This window comes from Diabrotica undecimpunctata, chromosome 8, assembly GCF_040954645.1.
Source record: "Diabrotica undecimpunctata isolate CICGRU chromosome 8, icDiaUnde3, whole genome shotgun sequence".
Classification (NCBI taxonomy): Eukaryota; Metazoa; Arthropoda; class Insecta; order Coleoptera; family Chrysomelidae; genus Diabrotica; species Diabrotica undecimpunctata.
In genome coordinates this window covers 51,018,221-51,039,728 of record NC_092810.1, presented here as the reverse complement: position 1 = coordinate 51,039,728, position 21,508 = coordinate 51,018,221, and the positions used below count along the sequence as shown (strand labels likewise).

General features: G+C 32.5%; 1 protein-coding gene across 1 annotated transcript in view; it reads left to right on the top strand.

Annotated features, from left to right (window-relative positions):
• The window catches only part of LOC140447530 (uncharacterized), a 90,201-nt gene that overhangs the window by 56,428 nt on the left and 12,265 nt on the right, over positions 1 to 21,508 (top strand). The window contains exons 6-7 of the mRNA XM_072540229.1: positions 13,930 to 14,129; positions 19,842 to 19,971. Coding sequence (XP_072396330.1) covers positions 13,930 to 14,129; positions 19,842 to 19,971 — 330 coding nt within the window. The remainder of the gene's footprint in view (positions 1 to 13,929; positions 14,130 to 19,841; positions 19,972 to 21,508) is intronic.

Below are 21,508 nucleotides of genomic sequence, written 5' to 3'. Positions count from 1 at the left end.
GGGATAGAGAAGGTAAGGTGTTATCTGTTTGTGAAATATAGTCTATCCAGTCGGCATTTTTTAGCCGCCAGAAGTTTCTGGTTATAGTTTGTTCATGGTTGGAGATATCAGATGATACAAATATTGGAAAGTGGTTGCTGTCATATAGATCATCGAAAGTTTTCCAAGTTAGTGAAGTATATGTTTTTGGGTCGCTAAAACTAAGATCTATCGCCGAAAATGTGCCAGAGGAAAAGTTCAGATGCGTATTAGAGCCTGTATTTAGTAGACAGGAGCCTGTGCAATTGATAACGTTTTCTATAGTTTTACCTTTGCCATTAGTATGGTTTGACCCCCACATAAAGTTATGAGCATTGAAGTCACCTACTAGAATATACGGAACGGGGAGCTGATATATAAGATTTAGAATTTCAATTTCTTTAAGGGGGTAGTTAGGAGGAATGTAAACACTGCATATCGTAAGTTTATTAGGACACCAAGTAGTTACGGCGATAGCCTCGAGTTCGGTGGTGATGAGAAGATGGGATGAATATATTTCACTTGAAATAAAAATAGATGTCCCACCACTGGCTCTGTCACAATTAGTTCTGATATAATGATATCCTTCGAACTTTTTTAGTGTGGGAAGCTTAGATATTTTTGAGTTCGTTTCTTGTAGACATATGATATCGGGTTGTTTTTCTGTCACTAGTTGTTGGATTCTTTCAATACGGGGAAAGAACCCATCGCAGTTCCATTGGATTAAATTGAAGGTGAATCTTGAGTTGAAGGGGTAAGGGGCAACTGAGATGGTTGTTCTGGCTGTTGGGAGATAAGGGTTTTGGTTTCATCATCGGTTAGTTCAGATGAGACGCTGATATTATCAGAGTCATCTGGGTTTAGCTGTCTTTTGATTTTCTTTTGAAGTCTCGTCAGTCGATTTTTAAGGGATCTTTCCTTAGTTTCTGAATGGAGAACTGTTATGTCTTGTAATAGTCCTTCAATATTTGACGTAAAAACAAAAGCTTCATTAAGTGGACTAGGATTACCATGTGTATTTTCTAGGAAAGCAATAAACTGAGTCTCGGTCAAAGTTAGACCAGATGGATTATTTTTATAAATGGCCGCTACGGATTGTAGTGAACTAGCTGTAAGATTATGTTCCTCTAATTTTGTAGTTTTTGCTTTTTTCTTGTGAGGTTTGGAGATAGTGTTTGTTTTTGTGGATAACGGAGGAAGCATTTGGTTAGACGCTGGTTCGGGTGTACTTGCTGAAGATAATAGAGAAGGAATATCAGAATTGCTGTCTGTTGATATAGCTCTTTTTTGTCCTTGTGTGGGTGGAATTGATGGGTCTATAGTTTCAGTATCTATTTCAGTGTGGGTTTCTGTGCAATTTAAAGTAGTTAGGTCTGATTGAACAGGAGTGTTTACGTCAGAAATTATATCAGTAATTTCAGATGTAGAGGGCTCTAGATGGGGTAGTTCAGTTTGAGAAAAAGTAGTTGGATTATTGGTACATGAGTCAGCGGTATGTCCGACCTCTTTACATAAAAAACAATGCAATTTATCCGTAGAAATAAATATTCTATAAGGTGTGTTTTCGTATGTAATAACGAAGTTTCTATCTATTGAAAAGTTCTCTTTATCGGGGATAATATACGTTACTCTTCGGAAGCTCATTATGTGTGCATAACCTTCTCCGAGTGCACCACATTTCACAAATGACACAGGAGAGACCAGCTGTAATCCAATATCTTTAAGGGCTTTCTCAATTATGGAATGTGGAATTGAAGGAGATACGTTAGATATAAGAAGGCGTTTAGCTGGGGTGATAAGTCTTCTGATGGGAACTACTGTAGAGTTGATAGAGATATTTTGATGTGTTTTTAGAAGGTTATCGACAACTGTAGGCGAGGAAAGATAAATACAGATGCGGTTATTTGGAATACGTGATGCAAAGGTAATGTTTTTTGGGATAACAATGTCCCCTATAGCTTTAACATAGTCAAATAAAACAGTATTTGGAATAGCGTGCATTAAAATGTCTTGCTCCTTACGTGGGAAAGTAGGAGGTGGAGGTTTGGATAAAGTAGCAGCGACATATGATTTTGTGGGGAGGACTTGTGGAGTTGTGAGGTTTTGATTTGAGTTCATTTTTGTGAGTGTTCCTGGATACCAAAAACACTTCACTTAATTTTTAGTATTGCAACAGTCGTCCTATTAGGACACTGTGAATAAAATAATAGGAATATAACAGTTACCTGTATCTGCAGTTTTCCTTCAGTTGAATATAATAATATTATAGTCCAATAATAATTGCTGTTTCCATAACACACAAAATAATTCGAATTATCACATCACAAGGTAATGTTTACTCGTTGACTACATCAATGGGAATCTTAAATACTAATTAATTGTAATATAACTATTAAATACTGTTTAATATACACACAATTATTAAAAATTAATAGGAGAACTTTTAATTATCAAGTTTAACTTTGACAGTTATTTGACAGTTCATAGTAAGATATTGAATTCCCTACATTTAAAAATTGAAATATTAAAATTAGACAGTAAAAAATTATAATTTTAAGATTGATTTACAAATTATTATAATTTAAATTTTACTACTTTATAAAACAAATATTGTACATCATAAAACGTAGCAATCGAAACATCGGAACGTACATTTATATAATAAATTTTTCAGTGTCAATGCATTAAAAAAATTCTAATACATAAAAATTGCCTTTTCCAAGCTTATAACAGACACTAACTTAAGTTTAAAAATAATTAAAGCAAGTAATATAAATTACCACCATAAAATATTTAACTACATTAACCAAGTATTTGTGAAATTTCGGGATGACTAAATTGATTGATATTTAAATAAATTTCAAGTTCCAAAACGTACCTGCTGTAAAATTTAAAAATCTACGACTAATCAAATTATTGGCAACATCGGAGGAGTTTAGTTGTGTACGGGGAAGAATACATACGGATCCCAAAAGTGTTTTACCCTATTACGGAGTTCATTTAATCCTACGTGATGGTCGGAGTCTACATAAAGCGCTACCCAGATAATAATATACACGGTGTATATTCTCCTGGAGTTAGTATAATACCGTTTTAGTACGGGGCCCACATTAACCGCTAGATCTATATATATATATATATATATATATATATATATTAAAAATAACCGAATTAGTATGATTTTTCCTTTACGTGAAGAAGGTTTTTTATGATGAAATGTACAAATGACACTAACCACTGAATAAACGTCAAAATAAACATCAAAATATTTCAAACCAGTTGAGTACATCAGCCTACTATATGAGTATTATCAGTAATCTAAAATTATTTTGAAGTAATAGTGACTCCAAAAAAAAAAGTTGGAAAATTACAAAATATTCGATATTTTTGTCCATGAGTGTACTTTCTTGTGGCATCTTAACGTAATTTACTATTTTTAGTGGAAAGAAGGCACAGTTTTACTTTAAAATAATTTTATTTTGACGTTTCGATTTCCACTTCTCAAATCGTTCTCAAAATAGAAAACATTAGTAAATTAAACACATTTTAATTTTGTAAGTTAGTAAAAAATTCTTCTAATAATTTAATTTTATCTGACTCAGACTTATTTAACAGATTATCAAAGATAATTAATTACACCTCATTTCAACAAGACACCTCATTTTTATGGAGTGACAAAAGTTTATAAAGCGAATACACCACTTAGACATATTTGTATAATACCATATATATGTATATTGTATTGTACCATGAATTCCCCTTGTAGTTAACTGCCAAAATGAACCATTTGCAAATTTAATAATAATGACACATTTATAAAGAATACACAACATTTTTAAAATAATTTATCGAATATGGAATTTAATTCAAATAATCTTCTAGTAAGTTTTGACATAAATAATGTATTTACATATTGTTACGTCCCTCCATACATATTCTTAGTTTTTATTAATAATTTTTATTATTTTATTTTTATATTTAATTCTTTAATTAACGTGTGTGTATGTCTTGTCAATCGTGAATTAATACGGACCTGTACAGTCCGCCCCCCCCCCTAAGGTTTTAAGGGAGCAAGCTACAAGACGACACGCTACGCACTTCAATGTTAGATATAGTCTTGTATAAATCAGCGCGTCAAACACTGCAGTATTTTTTTGTGTAACGTGACCACGCGACCTTTTGAGAAGATTCTATTCCCGAGTTAACCCAGTGCACTGAGGAAGAAGAACAAGTATTACATCAACATCACAGGTACCGTAATTTGATTGCATACACACACACAGTATTTATATTAATTGATAAATTTACATATAACTTATTTTCATATTAAAATTATGCCAGCACCTAAATAAACAATTTATGAGTGAGTGTTTCTCTTATAGAATTTAAAGCTCAATCATATATAGTGCCACTAGATAAGGCTTTGAAAATAATCGAAACAAAAATAGAGAAAGATGATACATTAACAACTAGAACAAGACTAAATGTATCAGCTATAGTAAAGTTATTGACGTTATGCACTGATAATACCAATTTTCAACTAAATAATGATTTCTGCAAATAAAAATTCTGATCTAGCAATGGGCACTGCGTTATCTCTATTATTAGTAATTATATTTATGAAAGATGTCAAAACAAATATTATTATAAAAATATATTGTTTATAAACAAAATTTAAAACCCACAGTATGGTGAAGGTATGTAGATAATGTGTTCTCAATAGGGCCTCATGGATTAGAGTTTTGGATACATTCATAAATAATATAAACGATAAAGAAGAGACAATAACATTTACCACGGAAAAGGAATATAATAACACACTACGTTTCCTATATGTTTTAATCTCAAAGGACGATACTAGATATGAGATTCAGGTGTACAGAAAACCAACACACACCGACAGATATTGAAATTACAAATCAAATCACAACATCAATTAATCAATAAGGGAATTATTAAATCCTTATAAGATATAGCCATAATTACCTTCTCATAACAAACACATTAAGATCCATTTTATTTAAAACTGAATCTAACAACGACCAAGAAAGAACAAATAATTGTATTTATAAAATACCTTATGAATGCGAACAATTTTATTTAGGCGAAACATCAAGTCCAATAAATGTTAGAATAAGAGAACATAAATCCTATATTAACAATAAAGAATTTGATAGATCTCAAATATGTAAATATGTAAAATATGGATAGAAAATATCATCTTTATAAATGTCATATATTATAAAAAATAAAATATTCAAAGGAAAAGATTCAAGTATAGTTTTGAAAGAAAGCGCCAATAAGTTTTAACATGAATCTTATAAAGAAACTCAAAAATAAATAAACTAAACAGACATTTCTCTCAAAAACATCAGAAAACCACACGTTAGAAAACATATCAGCAAATTATCAACCAAAAACGTTTTAATCGACATATTTAACCATAAACTGTAAGAAAAGGTTATATATTTAATAAAATACTTATATTTGATAAAAGATTTATATCGCCCCTATTCAAAAATAAAATAATACAATGTTTATTAAACTGTCAAATTTAAACAAATAGGAATTACAAAAAGATAAACAATAAAGATTGTTTATTACCACTAAAATCTGAACGAATATCATTGGCCATTGTTTCGTATTATTCTAAAATTACCGTTACAAAATTATGTTACATTTAGTAACATACTAAAAATAAATAAAAATAAACTCTCAACAAAAAATGATAAAAGTTACTGTCCCTAACAGCAAAAAAAAATTCAATAATAAATATTGCACTCACATAATAGTTTTTTGACCTTTCAATACAGAGCCATAGGCCTGAAAAAAAAACAGATGTTGGAATCCAAAGGAACAGGTAGTCGGAATCCCTTATAGCTCGTCAGCAGAAATCAGATGGAATAAGATAACTATGTGAATACATAGCGGCAAATGGTGAATTGGGTGCACATGAATTGGTTCCCGCTTGCAGGTAATAAGCTCTATACCGATATAAAGGTTTGCGTGAATTAGCGAGATTCAGGATTCAGGCGAATTGACCAGATTTTTTTCCGTCTAAGCTTCATTTTCTGTAATTCATACAACAATTTTTCATGCTAAACTCTATCAACTCGACATTGACTGGTAGTCGATGAAACAGAGATATACTTTTTTCTGGTGATCGAGGCATTTTTACTTTACTTTACTTTACTTAATCAGTAGACCCATTTGTACCTTTCGGTGTTGGGCCGTTTAAAATACAATTCATTACATTACACTATTTGACAGTCTTCAGAGGTGTCCTAGCTCTTAACGAACTTTCTCCATTCCTTCCTATTGGATGCCATCTGTGTTGCTACCTGCCAAGTCTTACCCTTACTCTGTAGTATCTGCGAGATGTCACTGTTCCATTCTTTAATGGGTCTTCCTCTTCTGTTCTTCCCTATTGGTTTGGCGTCCCACACTCTTTTAACTTGTCTATTATTGTCCATCCGGGTTAGATGTCCGAACCATGCCAATTTTTTCTCTTTGATTGACTCGAGTATCGGTTTGATTTTGAGTCTTTCTCTTATTTCTTCGTTTCTGATTCTATCAGTTCTTTTTACTCCTATCGTTCTTCTGAGGTATTTCATCTCTGCTGCCTGAATTCTGCTCTGATGTCTTTTGTTTAATATCCAATTTTCTGCTCCATATGTCACTGTAGGTCTATATATTGTTTTGTATATTGTCATCTTGGTCTTTGTTGATATTTCTTTGTTATTAAGGAATCCTCTATTTAGTGCTTGGAATAGTTTTCCTGTGTTTTCCATTCTGTTGTTAAGATCATCCTCGATGTCTCCTTTGTTGTTGATTACTGTTCCTAAGTATTTGTATGAATTTGTCTGTATTATTTTTTGTTGGTCTATCATTACTTCTATTTGATCTTCCGTCCCTTGTTTCCTTGATATTTTCATTATTTGAGTCTTCTCTTTGTTTACGTTTAAGTTGTATTTGCTTGCTTCTAGGTTCCATTTCTCTAAGTTGTATTTCAGTTTTTCTGCAGTTTCCGCAATTAATACTATGTCGTCTGCAAATATACACATCTCAGCATTTATCATTTGCATTCTGTTCCAACCGATGCAGTATTTCTTGAATATTTTCTTACATTCTTTCACTATCTCATCTATTACATTTATGAATAGTACTGGGCTGAGACTTCCCCCTTGTCTAACTCCTTGGGTTGTTTCAAATGGTTCTGACTGTATATTTAACATTCTTATTGTATTTGTTGTTTTCATGTATATACTCTTTGTTGCTTCTATCAGTTCTTCACTTACTTGTTTCTTCTTTAGGCTTTCCCATATATCTTTTCTTTTGACTGAGTCGAATGCTTTTTCCATGTCTATAAAGCTCAGATGTATTTCTTTATTTTTCTTTAAGGCTTTTTCTATTATTTGTTGCATGGTGAATATATGGTCTTGTGTGTTGTGTCCTTTCCTGAATCCACTTTGTACATCCTCTAATTTATGTTCTATTTCTTTTCTAATTTTCCTTTCTATTATGGTTTCGTATATTTTTGCTGCTACACATAGTAGTGATATACCTCTATAGTTCCTACAGTCTCTTGTGTTTCCTTTCTTGTATATAGGTATAATTACTGCATTTGTCCATTCTCTGGGTATTACTTTTCTCTTCCATATTAGGTTATATATGTATAACAATTTTTCTTTTGCTTTTACTCCTATATATTTCATCATTTCTGGTGCTACTTCATCGCTTCCTGGTGCTTTTCCAATCTTTATCTTTCTTATTGCTTCTTCCAGTTCTTCTTTTTCTATAGTTTCTGTATTTTCCGTGTTTCTCATGGATACTCTCCTGTTGTGGCTTTCTTTCTCCATTGTATTCGCTTGATTTCCATTCAGTATCAGCTGAAAATGTTCCCTCCATCTTTCCATTATTGTCTTATCGTCGTTTAATATTGTTCCTTCCTTGTTCATTATTTGTTTCAGTTTCGTTTCTTTGTTGCTTCTTAGGTTTTTCAGTGTTCTGTAAAATAATTTTACGTTTTCTGTGCTGTTTTCTTCCATTTTTTCCCCGAATTTTTCCCAACTTTTCTTTTTCTCTTTCTTAACTATCTCTTTAACTTTTGTTCTTTGTCTCTTATAATTTTCATATTTTTGTTGTGTTTTGTCTTGGATGTATTCTTTCCATAATTTCTTCTTTTCTTTTATTTCTCTTTTCACTTCATCGTTCCACCAAGATGTTCGTTTTCCTCTGTTGTTATTTCTTGTGGTTCCACATATTGATTTAGCTGTTTTTTTAGAGTGTTTTTAATGAGTGTTTAAATCGCAAACAACGCCTCTCTTGTTCCCAAGTCTTTTATAAATCCAAACTGAGAGTCACTTATGACTATCTCACATTTTTTATAAATTCGATTCTGTATGATATTTAAGAATATTTTAGTGACTCATTAAACTAATATAGCTATAAACTGTAAGTTAAGCTATTCCTTTGGTATTACGACACTTTCATATATTGAAAGTTAAAACGAGGTGTTTAATTTTATGTTATTATCATTAAATGATTATTAGTTCATATGAACTTTAATTACATGAAACAGGTGGCGAAAGATTCAGAAACTGGGCTTGATAACGTTAAAATACGTGTTTAGTCTTTCTTTTTTGGACTCCGAAGACGTAGGCGATTGTTTTGCGATTGATATTGGAACAATCTTACCTAGACAATCAGCAGTTCAAAAATTTGCAGTACGTGTTTAGTCGTTCTTTTTCGGACTCCGAAGACGTAGACGATTGTTTTGCGATTGATATTGGAGCAATTTTTTGTTGGGGAACTACATTGCTGACGACGCCAAATTTCCACCTACCTACCATGTGGGCCGACAATAGTACGTCTCTACGAAGAATGACGAATACATGCGAGAGATTTCATTCAAAATTCAATTCTTTATTTTATACTTGCCATCTGAACATTTTCCAATTTTTGCAGGTTCTGAAAAATGTTCAAATACATACCTATATTACAGTAAGAAGTAGTATTAATCTTAAAAGAGTATATCGAAAACAAATACGTCTTAAAAGAACTTTCATTGAACATCAAATACGTTGGAAAAACGTATAACTGCTTCTAAGTTTGTAAAAAATATATCAAGAAGGCATCAACCTGTATAGTCTTTAAGTTGCAGTTTCTTTAATAAATAAATTGTTTACATCTACATTTCTAATTTCTGGTGTATATTATACCTCTGTTCCTTAAAATCTAAGTTTCAGAAGGTGAATCAATTTTTGGGAATTTCGCAATGGGCAGGAGCCAGTACACATATCGGTTTGGGAGCCAATTCGTGTAGGATTAAAGTGGTTTTATAGAGTTCGGGAGCCAGTTAAGGTGCGCTAAGCGAATTGCCAGACTCGATATAAATAAACGAAAAAAGGATCTCTTACTATCGCCATTAATTAAAAACGAACAGTGAACAACTTATCACAAAATTGTGAGTTTCTTGATCTTAACTAAACCACAAATATGCACTGTCTGAATGCATATTGATACAAATGATATTTGGCAACTGAGAAATAAAATCGGATAGTGGTTTTTTATAAATTAGGCCTAAGCTTATTAATTTTTGGGAAGCGGAAGTGAACTTTGGTTCGAAATATTTGTTCCCCTGTGAAAATAATACGCTTTAGAAGGCTTTTAACTAAAATCCATTGAAATTTTGAGAGGGATTATGGGTAATTAATACTTGAATAAAGTGGTTTAAAAGAAAATGTATTTGGTTATCGAATACTATAGCCCCAAGCATAATTTATTTCTAAAAGGGTCTTTTAAGTTTAAGGGTATTTTAAACACCTATACGTATTTAAAGTGATAAAAATTACTAATCCCAAGACAGTTAACAAAAAAATACATGCACTTAATAAAGAAATTCAACCTGCTACAAGATCACTATCAGAAGAATTTTACTGTCATCATTGCACTTGGTTATGTTTTAAAAGAGAAATCACATGCTCTGATTTTTCTGACGGGTATTCTTATGTTAAAGATGATTTCACGTAATTGAGTGAACCTTCTTCCAATGAAGTCGTCCTAGGAACGCAACTCAAAAATATTTACAATATCATTTTAAAGTTATCTACTTTAAAGTGTATATATAATATGGTGCCGATTCGATATGTGGTCTACGGCAGAGTTTCTAGTTCAGTATGCGGTCTACCGTCTGATATGCAATCTATCGAAATTTCGATATGCGGGAAACGTCACCTATCATCAAATACTGTTGAGACACTCACTAAAATTCTATATTTATATGTAGCACCAAAATAAAGTAACAAGTAGCTCAATGAAAATTCAAAACTTATTGGCTTCTTAAAGTAAATTTATATGACAAGATTTAATTAGAGGCATTTATACATATACATTTCTAACATCGTGCAGAAAAAAGATAAACTTATCTTCTACATTTCTGCGTAGCATTTTCCACGCAACATGATCCAAATGGGACTGCAAAGTGCTGACAGGAACACCTCTCATTTCTTCAAAATCGTAATTTTACCCTCCAACCAGGATTTTTCTATCCCTACCGTATGTGCTCCTGTTTGTGGGTCGACATAATCTTTCTGGTGGTTAACGGTTGAGTGCACGTAGCCTAATTGGTGCAATTTGCCGTATGCTGGCCATTCGTCTGAGTGATTTACTAACCCAGCCTCAACTTCTAATTTGTTTAAGTTTGTCATAATTTCCCTAGTTTGTTTTTGCATTCCTAATTGACCAGTTGTTGTTGAACATACAAGACAACCCAGAAGAAATGTGAAAAGATTTCAGAAATGCCATAGAAACCTCTGTAGAAAGAACCAGAACTGGAAAAAAGATCATCAAAAGAAATCACTGGATGACAGACAGAACGCTGCAACTTCTCGAAGAGCGAAGGAGAATCAAATCTCTCATATATCAAAACGACAGCAACAAAAACGAATTAGCAAGGCTAAATAGAGAAATTAAAAGAGCATGTAGGGATGATAAAAATAAACATATAAATGAAGAAGGCGAATAACTAGAGAGACATGCAAACCGGTATGAATCCCATGAGCTATATAACAAAGTCCGATATCTATCCAGGGAATTTAAACCAATCACAAAAACAATAATGGATTAAAACCAACATATTATAAATGACGAGAAAGGGATTGCGGAGGTATGGAGAAAATATTGTCAAAGTCTATATGCAGTTGATCCCCAGAATGCAAATCACGATGAGTTCACTGCAGAGAGAGAACCAAACATTCTTAAGTCAGAGGTAGAAAAGGCAATCAAAAAGTTGAAAAATAGAAAATCTCATGGCGCAGACCAGATCACCGCAGAAGTTTTAAAAGAGACTGGAGATGTCGGAGTAAATGTTATGCATATGATCTGCAAAAAGATTTGGGAAACTGGAGAGTGGCCCAACGACTGGACAACATCCACTTTCATCCCTATATTTAAAAAAGGAACTCCGCTAGATTGCAGCAACTACAGAACGGTAACCCTAATATCTCATACAAGCAAGGTTCTACTTCATGTAATACATGAAAGACTAAAAGCTTTTCTATTGCCTCATATATCAGAACAACAAGCGGGATTTGTCCCAGGACAAGGCAGATCCTTAATGTCAGACAGCTAATCGAAAAAACTCGTGAATTTAATACTTCTAAGCTTATGTGCTTTGTGGAGTACACAAAGGCCTTCGATAAACTCAAATGGCAGCAGCTGTGGTTCATACTAGCAAAAATGGGAGCACCCCACCACTTAGTTCAACTAATCAGAAGTCTATATGAAAATAAGTGCACAGTAAAAATAAACAACACCCGATCATTTCAGAACAGAGGCAGGTGTCAGGCAGGGATGCATAATCTCGCCAACTCTGTTTAATATCTACAGCGAACACATTATGCGAAAGGTACTAGACGGATGAAAGGGCGGAATATCAGTAGGAGGTCAAAAAATCAATAACTTGAGATATGCAGATGACACTTTAATAATCGCGGCAAATCAAGAAGAAATGGAAGACATAATGAGACGTCTGGAGAAAAAAAAACAAAACATATGGACTACAGCTAAATAGGAGTAAGACAAAGATCATGATAGTAGACAGAGCTCGTAATAATCTTCAACACATTAAAGAAATTGGGGACTTTGAAGTAGTAAATAGTTTCATATACCTGGGGTCACTAATAACAAATGACGGAGGGTGTGACAGAGAGATTCGTAGAAGGTTGACTATTGCTAGAAGAGCTATGATGAAACTGGTAGCAATTTGGAAAAAATCTAGCATAACAATACACACAAAACTAAGGCTGGTAAAGGCGCTCATTTTTCCCATAGCGACATATGCATCCGAAACGTGGACCTTAGAGAAAGCGGATAAAAATAAACTGGACGCTTTTGAAATGTGGGTATACCGCCGCATGTTGAGAATATCCTGGATTGATCATCGCACTAACGTATCGATATTAGAACAACTTAAAGTAAAGGATAGATTGCTTAAACAAATACAACAGAGATATTTGCAGTATTTTGGACACATTGCTAGAAGAACAGGTACGATGGAAAAACTAATAGTCGAGGGTAGAGTTGAAGGAAAGAGACCTAGGGAAAGATCTCCAAGCCGTTGGGTAGATCAAACAAAAATACTGATTAACCAAGGGTTACATGAAGCCGAATAACTAGCCCAGCATAGAGAAGGATGGAGAGAAATCGTGAAAAAACTGTAAAGGCCTGATGGTGTCACCACATCCCAAAAGGGATTAGGACTGAGGAGGAGAAATTGACCAGTAATGAGTTTGTAACAGTTTCTTTAATTTGTCTTTGTACTTATTTTAGGAAGACGTAGACTGCATTCCGAATCAGCTAAACAGCCGTAGATTGCGTATTAGACGGTAGACCGCATACCGAACCAGCACCAATAATATGTATCTGAATTGTCAATATAAATGAGTCAGATAAAATTAAATTAAAAAATTGTTTACCAAGTATTAACAAAACATAAACATCGCTCACATCTTATGGACAATGTAATGCCATTCAAATTGAATAAAATTTACATGAATAGATTAGTCTCCAAATTACAATCACAGAATTTTGATTAATAACGACGTAAATTGATATAAATAAATCTGAAATCAAATGGGTATATATACGTGAGTTAGAAAAAGAAAACAGATTTAGTGAATCGGCAGTTCATAAATCTTTCAGCAGGTATTAAGGCAAAGAACCATTACCAAAGTACATAGTTACCCTAATCGGCTTAGCTGACGCTAGGTTAAGCTGTTTTCAATAGCGACTAGACTAATAGTATTTATGAATGACAGATTTATGGACTTCAAAGTGATTTCCATAACCTTAATTACTATTTACGCCGTTATTAATCAAAATTCAGTGTTGGCGCAATGATATGAAATGATTGTAATTTTGAGACGAATTTATTCATGTAAATTTTATTGCATTTAAGCGCCATTACACTTTTCATAAGATGTGTTTAATTTATTATTGTTTCGTATTTTGAAAGCGATTTCTGAAGTGGGATCGAATCGTTAAAATAAATTATATATAACTTATTTAAAAATTAGTGGCTTATTTCCAATAAGAATAGTAAATTATGAAAAAATATCATCTATTCGAATATGAAAAAATAATTTTTCCTCGAGCAATACGAAAAAAGTCATTCAAATTGTTTATAAGCAAAAAGTCGCAAAGTTTTTGTTTCATAAATGTATTTAGAAGGTCTTTATAATATATAGATGGTTCAAAATTCATGAACTTTTAAAATACAAATTTAATTGCATTAATTTAGTTAATTTAACTTATTTATTGTGAATACTCTACAATATCTCCCTATCTTGTTTTAAACTCTTTAATTATGCGACTTTATACAAACATATTTGATACATTTAAATATTTAAGGTAGCCAAAAGGGAAGAAATATTAGATGAAATCGAAGAAAAGCTTGTGCCTCCGAAATCTTTCTTCGATGTATCGGAACCAGCAGTGGAAGATAAATACAAACTACCAGCCGCTATGTGGGAACAAGTTATCGACAAAGCTCCAGCTAGAAAAATAATGGAACTTTTACTTCAAGCTTATCCGTTAGCTGTTGTTAAGAAGTAAGTAGATTTTTTTTTGTTTTCACTGTAATAGTTTAGGCTAAAGCCCCTTCCGTCTGCAAATTTAGGTGCCTTTCTTGATTTGTTTTAAACTATTTTGCTAATAGCAAAAAAGTGCTGTTTGTTTTTTTTTTGTAGAATGACTCTCTTTTGTTTCCATTTTTTTCTATAGATTCATAATTTTCTGGCATACTTTGGACATTGAGCTCATTTCTTATTTTTTCATTGCTGCGTAATCTGTCGCATTTTTTGCAACCTTTAAATGTTCTTAGAAATATTATTTCCTAAGCTTTAATTATGCTGTTGTGTTTTTTCGTACTTCAATACTAGACTGGGTTTTTTGTAAACTCCGTTTTCGTTTCTTTCTGAACTTTGTTTATTGTTCCGAAGTCCACTTAGAGTTTATTCCTAAGTATAATTTGGAGAAATATGCAGAGAGAGAGAGAGACAGAGAGCGAGCGAGAGAGAGAGAGAGACAGAGAGAAATATCGTTTGCTCCAGATTTGTGTCCTTTCAATTTTTTAGTTGTTTTGATCATTTCTTTCCCTCTTGGATTGGAGTTTTTTTCCTTCTTCTTATACGTAAATTTCTAATATTTGTTCGCTTATTATCTTCCCTCTCTGTTTTTTTTTTCGTCTTCTTTTTGTGTAGACATGATTATCTGTTTTTCAATGTGCCTCCAGTAAGTTATCGTTCCATTGTTTTCTGATCGTTTTCCTATTGGGGAACATTCTCCCGCCGTCTTTACTGTTCTATTGGTTGTCATTCAGCTTATTGTTATCGTTATCCTACTCTTCTATTTCGAACCCAATCGAACCTTGATGTTCTCCACCTTGCATCTCCGTCGTATATCTGTACTTTTAGCTCTGTCGGTTTTCACCTCTGCTGTATCTAGCATTCTTTTGTCATCTCTGTGTCCGGTCATGTTTCTGCCGCGTATGTCATTACTGATCTGGTAACTGTTGTTATTACACTACCTGGGGCAATTGAGGGTGGATCGAGTAACTCTGCGGTTACCACAGCAGGTACCAAGCTTGGATAAAATGTGGAGGGTGATTGGCAAGGTTTGCAATCTACCAATATAAAAAACGAATAAGAAACAATGTGAAGCCTCTATCATGTGCCTTTCTTTAATGTTCGATTCTTCATGTTCTACTATGCGTTGAGTACCAAAGGATCATGTAAAATTTAATTTAATTTTTTAAAAGTTCTAATAAATAGTTCGTAGGGAAGTATAATAGTATTATGAGTAAATGTTAATTTGTGTCATATATAAACGAATATACACGTCCAGCAAGTAGAATTTATCCGGATCATTTATTTGGCAAATGTTCTTCAAATTTTGAGAATATTATTACATCTTATATTTTTAGATACCATTCACCCATACGACTCAGTATTAATAATTTTAGCAACATAAATATAAATGGCACGCAATCCAAAATGTTTCAGTATTTTATCAACTATACAAAACTAAAGTCATATTTAGAACAAGAAATTTGGTTTTTGTAGAAACTACAAATTTATATAAACTTAAATACCAACAAAATAAAAATTAAACAAAAAGAAAAATATAAAAACCATGGATAACACCACCGTTACTTAAATCAATACATAAAAAAAATAATTTATTTAAATCATTAAAAACTCCTCCCGATGATAAACGTTTACAGAATAGATATAAAATAATTAAAAATAATGTAGCAATATTCAACAAGCTAAAAAAGCTTACGCAGAAGAGCCAATAAATGCTAAAAAAATTATGTCACAAAACTTATGAAGTTCTGTGGAAAAACAGCTTCAAAAACAAATATAAACTGATAAAAACACAAAATGGTGAAATAATAACTAACAGACATATCAAATGAATTTGTAATAATATACATATATATATATATACATATATATGTATATATACTATAAATATGGCATTTAACAATGGATTGAAGACAAAACAACACAGTTCTATGAAGAATTGATTAATGGGCAATAGCAATAAATAATAAATATCTAAATAGGCTTTGATTACCAACTGCAACATTTTTTTAATTCACTGCAGTTAATATCATGTACTCACATTGTAAGGAAATATTTTGCCTACCTCTTAGGCTTAACTCAGACGTACCACTTTCCGACCACATTAGAACCACAAAAAAGTGGTTGTGTGTTGAGAGTATACAATTTGTATGAAATATCGTGGTAGCACTCAGACGGACGACAGACTGTGGTCGGTATCAACAACTGTCGTCGTCGGTGGGTGATACCGTCCACAAAACTATCGCAGATGCTGCCCATCCTGCGCTCACACGGGCAATTCACCGACCACAAGCCGACCACAGGCACGGCATCCCCACCAGCACAGCGACTCCCTAGCCAAAGCGTCAATCTCTTTTCTATGCGTGAAGCATAAAGTCGTGCTGGTGGTGATTGTTAAATATTTGTTAAATAGAAATTTTAAATGTTATTAGAAAAACTCTTTTCTGAACCCATGCAGACCTACAATGTTAGAGATAGAGGTTTCGATGGTTACCACGGGTATGGTTACAATACGACTAATACATATCAGGAGAGATCACAGCTGTCTCCCGAAGACCGCTATGGTATCCAAACTGACCGACCTGAGATCCGGCATTTCGAGATACGATCGCCAAGAGTTCAACAGGAATGTTCCCAAGGAAGTAGTCTTCAAGCATCACTATCTCCAACAGAACCGGAGCTTTTGCTACATGAGAATCCAGGACAAGCTTTGTCGTTAAGTCAACCGGAGTTTTTACCACTTTCCCAGGAGTCGCTTTTATCTCAAATTTTTGATTGATCATGTTTATTGTGTAAATATTTCAATAAACATTAAATAATAAAATGGTTTTACTGACATTAGAGCGATTGCGAGGCGTTTGTCAGGAGGAATACTTGTCCTTATGGATGTATCTTCTCGTTTTAAATTATCCTTTAACTCTGTTATTATAACAAATAATCGAAAGTACTTTTGCTAATTCGAAACTAATTAAAAAATTTGTCATCATACAGTCTTAAATGATGATAAAGTTGTTGAAATCGACTTTCCTCTTTATTTTCGATGATAGGATGAACCCAAGACAATCTATTACGACGACGCCGTCTTTTTTGGCGCACTAAAAGCTACAACAATGCTTCTTCAAAATTCATAGCTGTACTGTGTGATTTGTGTGGTTCATTTGTGGTTGATTTGTGGTTCATTCGACCACAGCACGTCCACAAAATTGTTGACGGACAGTGGTCGTTTTGATCGACAAGTCAACCACCGTACGACCACTGTTTTGTTGGTGGAAAGTGGTACGTCTGAGTTAAGCCTTAGAGTATAATTATAGGGGGTTCGAAAACTGGGGACAGAAACTACTGGGAATGGAGATAGGGCAAGCAAAATAAACGATACTGTCCGAACGGCACTCGGGGCTTAATTGGAGAGCTGGGCGTGGAGAAGTAAATGACAATTGGGTTAAATTGGGGCAACTACAAAAAATGAAACAAAGGGGTATTAACCTGAATCTCTTTTGAAATCATTATTAAACATAAAAAATATATCTATTCAAATTAAATTAAAAAAAATTGTTAGAGAGTTAGTCAAGATAAACAAACAAAATGGTTTACAAAAAATTAAACAATTATTGTGTCTCACCACAAACAGTTACAAAAATAATAAAGAAAAAGTTGCATGTGTCCTATTCATTTACAAACTCGGGAGATGCTACAAAACTTACAAAAAATTGTTACTGCATGGAGGTTGACCTTTAAAAAAAAAGCAAACTAATGTCAAATATGATTAGATAGTACAATATTAATTATTACAAATTCTTTTTGTTATGAAAGCAAATTATTATTATTAAAAAAATGTCTTTACTTTAAATTTTAACACAAAAAAGTTAAACACACTGGGGTTTTACACAAAAATTCTGGGGATAGAAACCAAACTTCGCTGGAACTCAAACTCTGTACCACTCGAACAAATTCATCTCCACTGTGATAGGATAAGACAAAATTGGAAATTGGGCATGAAACACAAACTTTGGAGCTCTGCTTCTTAAAAAGACTGGAACATTGTGGGTATATTTCAAATCCTCACTTTAACTGTAACTATTAAATGAACACTTAACTGCCACTAAACTTATTTTCCATAACGTAAGACGAAGAACAAAGGATATTACAAATTTGATGAAAAAAATGGACAAACGCTAAAGTCAACCACTTACGATAACGACCTTAGCGAGAGTGATTAAATAATCTTTTAAATTCATTCGCTTAACTTAACATAAACAAAACATATAAACTGGAATATTTATTTGAAACGCAGAATATCCTTAAAGAGGCTTCGATCAAAGAATACCGACAAAATACGCATCTTGTGAAATATAAACAAACTATAAAATGGTTTACATTAACTTCGGCGACGTAAAGATGAATTGGAAGAATTCGGTGTTTTAATACGTACGAATGGGAAATGAAATACACTAAAATATTCTTCGATTGCTTTAGCAAATACGAGGGGATTTCAATACATATCCAAAGAATTTTCAAATGCTATAACATTTGTGTCACATGGCTAGATTAAAATTAAAATTAATGCATTTTTGAAAGAGCTTATATTATGTAACTAACTATTTATATTTATACACTTGAATATTTTTTTATTTGAATATATTTTTTTAAGTCTCACACGCAAGGGGTGCTTCTTTTATAGTAGCTCTACTTCAGTGAGTTTTTATTTTTATGTGATAACCTTCATACGTACATGCCAAATATATAAAGTTAAAATAAACAATTTATATGAAATAACAAAAAAAGAATAAGCCACAATTAAAGGTTAAAATACGTTTATTGACGTTTCAATTTCCACTTCGGAAATCGTTCTCAAAATACAAACATTAGTAAATTAAACAAATTTTGTTTTTGTTACTTAGTGAAAAATTCTTCTAATAATTTAATTTTATCTGACTCATATTATTACTGTTATATGTTACCCATATTGAAAGAGGAAGTTATTAAAAGGAAAATACCAGTATTGGTAAGTCAGTAACATATATAGAGAGTACATCATTTATGTTTTTTAAATAACAAACATATAAAATCAGAGTTTGGTGTTTATTGAAGGTAAACTAAATGCACGATCAAATACTTACCATGTCGGGATAGTATTATGAGGTTTTTTCTGGTTTTTCCCTCATAATTTACTATGGAATCACTAACAGGAGAATTTTACTGTCATTATGGCATGTATATGTCTTTTTAAAGACGAATTACATGTTATGATCTTTTCTGACGGATATTCTCAAGTTAAAGTTGATTTCATGTAATCGAATGAACTATCTTATAAGGAAAGTCGTCCCAGGAACGCAACTCAACAATATTGGCAATATCATTTTAAAGTCGTCTACTTTAAAATGTATAAGGTATGTCTGAATTGTCAATATAGATGAGTCAGATAAAATTAAATTATTAGAAGAATTTTTCACTAATTAACAAAAAACAAAATTTGTTTAATTTACTAATGTTTGTATTTTGAGAACAATTTCCGAAGTGGAAATTGAAACGTCAATAAACGTATTTTAACCTTTAATTGTGGCTTATTCTCATTTAAATAGTAATTAATTTAAAATTCCACAAGAAAATAGCTTCAGAACAATATTAACAAAAAAAGAAAAACAATATTTTTAATAATAAGATAATATTTTTGTTTAGATATGTTAAATATTTGGGAGATTACAAAGAACAAATAGCTCAACGAATGCAACGAAGACATGAAAATGTTGTCAGTCAAATGAAGAAGGAACTGAGAAAAGAGGGTGAAAAAATGAAGCTGACGGCAGAGGTAACTATTTATTTTTCTGTTAAATGTTAATAAAGAGAAAACTTATATAAAAAAATAAATATATAACTTACTCACAATCTATTAATTAAATTTTGATCGACCGATTTTGAACTCATCTTAAAACTTTGCGGTTCATCGTCAGGTCTCCGGAAAGTTTCCTTAAATGCTAAAAATTACAAATTATATCTATTATTGTTCTGCCAGGTACACTATTGAATTATGCCAATATTATGTATGCATGGTAAGGTTCTAACCACGTGGGTTGTACCATTTTGAAATCAATGATTGACTTGAGGATCGTGGGGAAGTCACTACAATCATAGAGATCACTACCCCGACTAGCTCTTCTCACAGGTAGTTCGGCTAATCCCTAAGACAAATATTGATAGCAAAAACGATCACAAGGGAGATCAAAGCGTAACACAAAAAATTTATAAAAGCATTTTATTTATTAATAAATAGACTTGCCTCTATGTTACGTCAATTCCTGTACAAAGTGGCTGAAGGCCTGAAAAGGAGACTGAACAAACAAAGATAAAAAAGTGGCTAACGGCCTAAATGATTAAAAAAATGTCCTAATGAAACACTTAACTTGCCGTGCTGTTTTCTATCTAGGGGTGCTGCATTACACTCTTAGTTTTGTATTCCATTGGATGTGGAATGGACCTGGTGTTGGATTATTTGTACTCCATGGATCTAGAATCGAGCCTGATGGAATCCATTTATTTCTATTCACTTTTTATTCCAGCACGAGACACAAGTTTCAGTAAAAAATAAAACATGTAGATCTAAAAGTAGTAGTAGGGATATTAGGCAAGTAGTAAGGATATCGATACGAAAATTAATTGAGATAGGATATATGGATATTGAAATGATGAGATACCAAGGTTATCCAAAAGTTAGTAGACAAAACAGATATTAAAAAGTAGAAGTTGAGCACCAATTATTTTGGTTTTCAGGATAAAAACATAACAGTCAACAAAAACAAAGGGTCGTTATATTAATATAAATTATTTAACAATAAAAAAGAGAGAAAAATTGATCGAAAATTAGGAAAATGTAAAATAAAGAAGCCATTACGTTATATAAAAGGTAACAACATAGTTTGAAAGAGTATATAAATTGTAATTACATTCCGATACAAGAAATGTAGTTATATAGGTGCATAGTAAACACTCAATTATGTTAGGCTATTGTCTGAGGATCATCAGCTTTATTGGACATTGAAAATTGTGAAATGTTTCTTGAGGAGAAAGTTAGGAAACAATCTGAAATAGGAAAAGCTATTTACATAATTTTTTACAAACTTACTGTAAGTGATGTTATGTTTATTAAAGGTATTTTTATTTATTGTGAAGATATATTATGAAAATGTGTGTTATTTACTTATTTATTGGAAAATTTTTGTTCAATGTAAGTAATGTATCTGTATCTGTAGAGTAAGGAGGGCGAGTTAAGTTTCACAGCACTTAGGCCACAATTGACCCATTGTGCATCCTCCCAGGGAGCTGTCACCCTTAGCTCATTGTCCATCTTG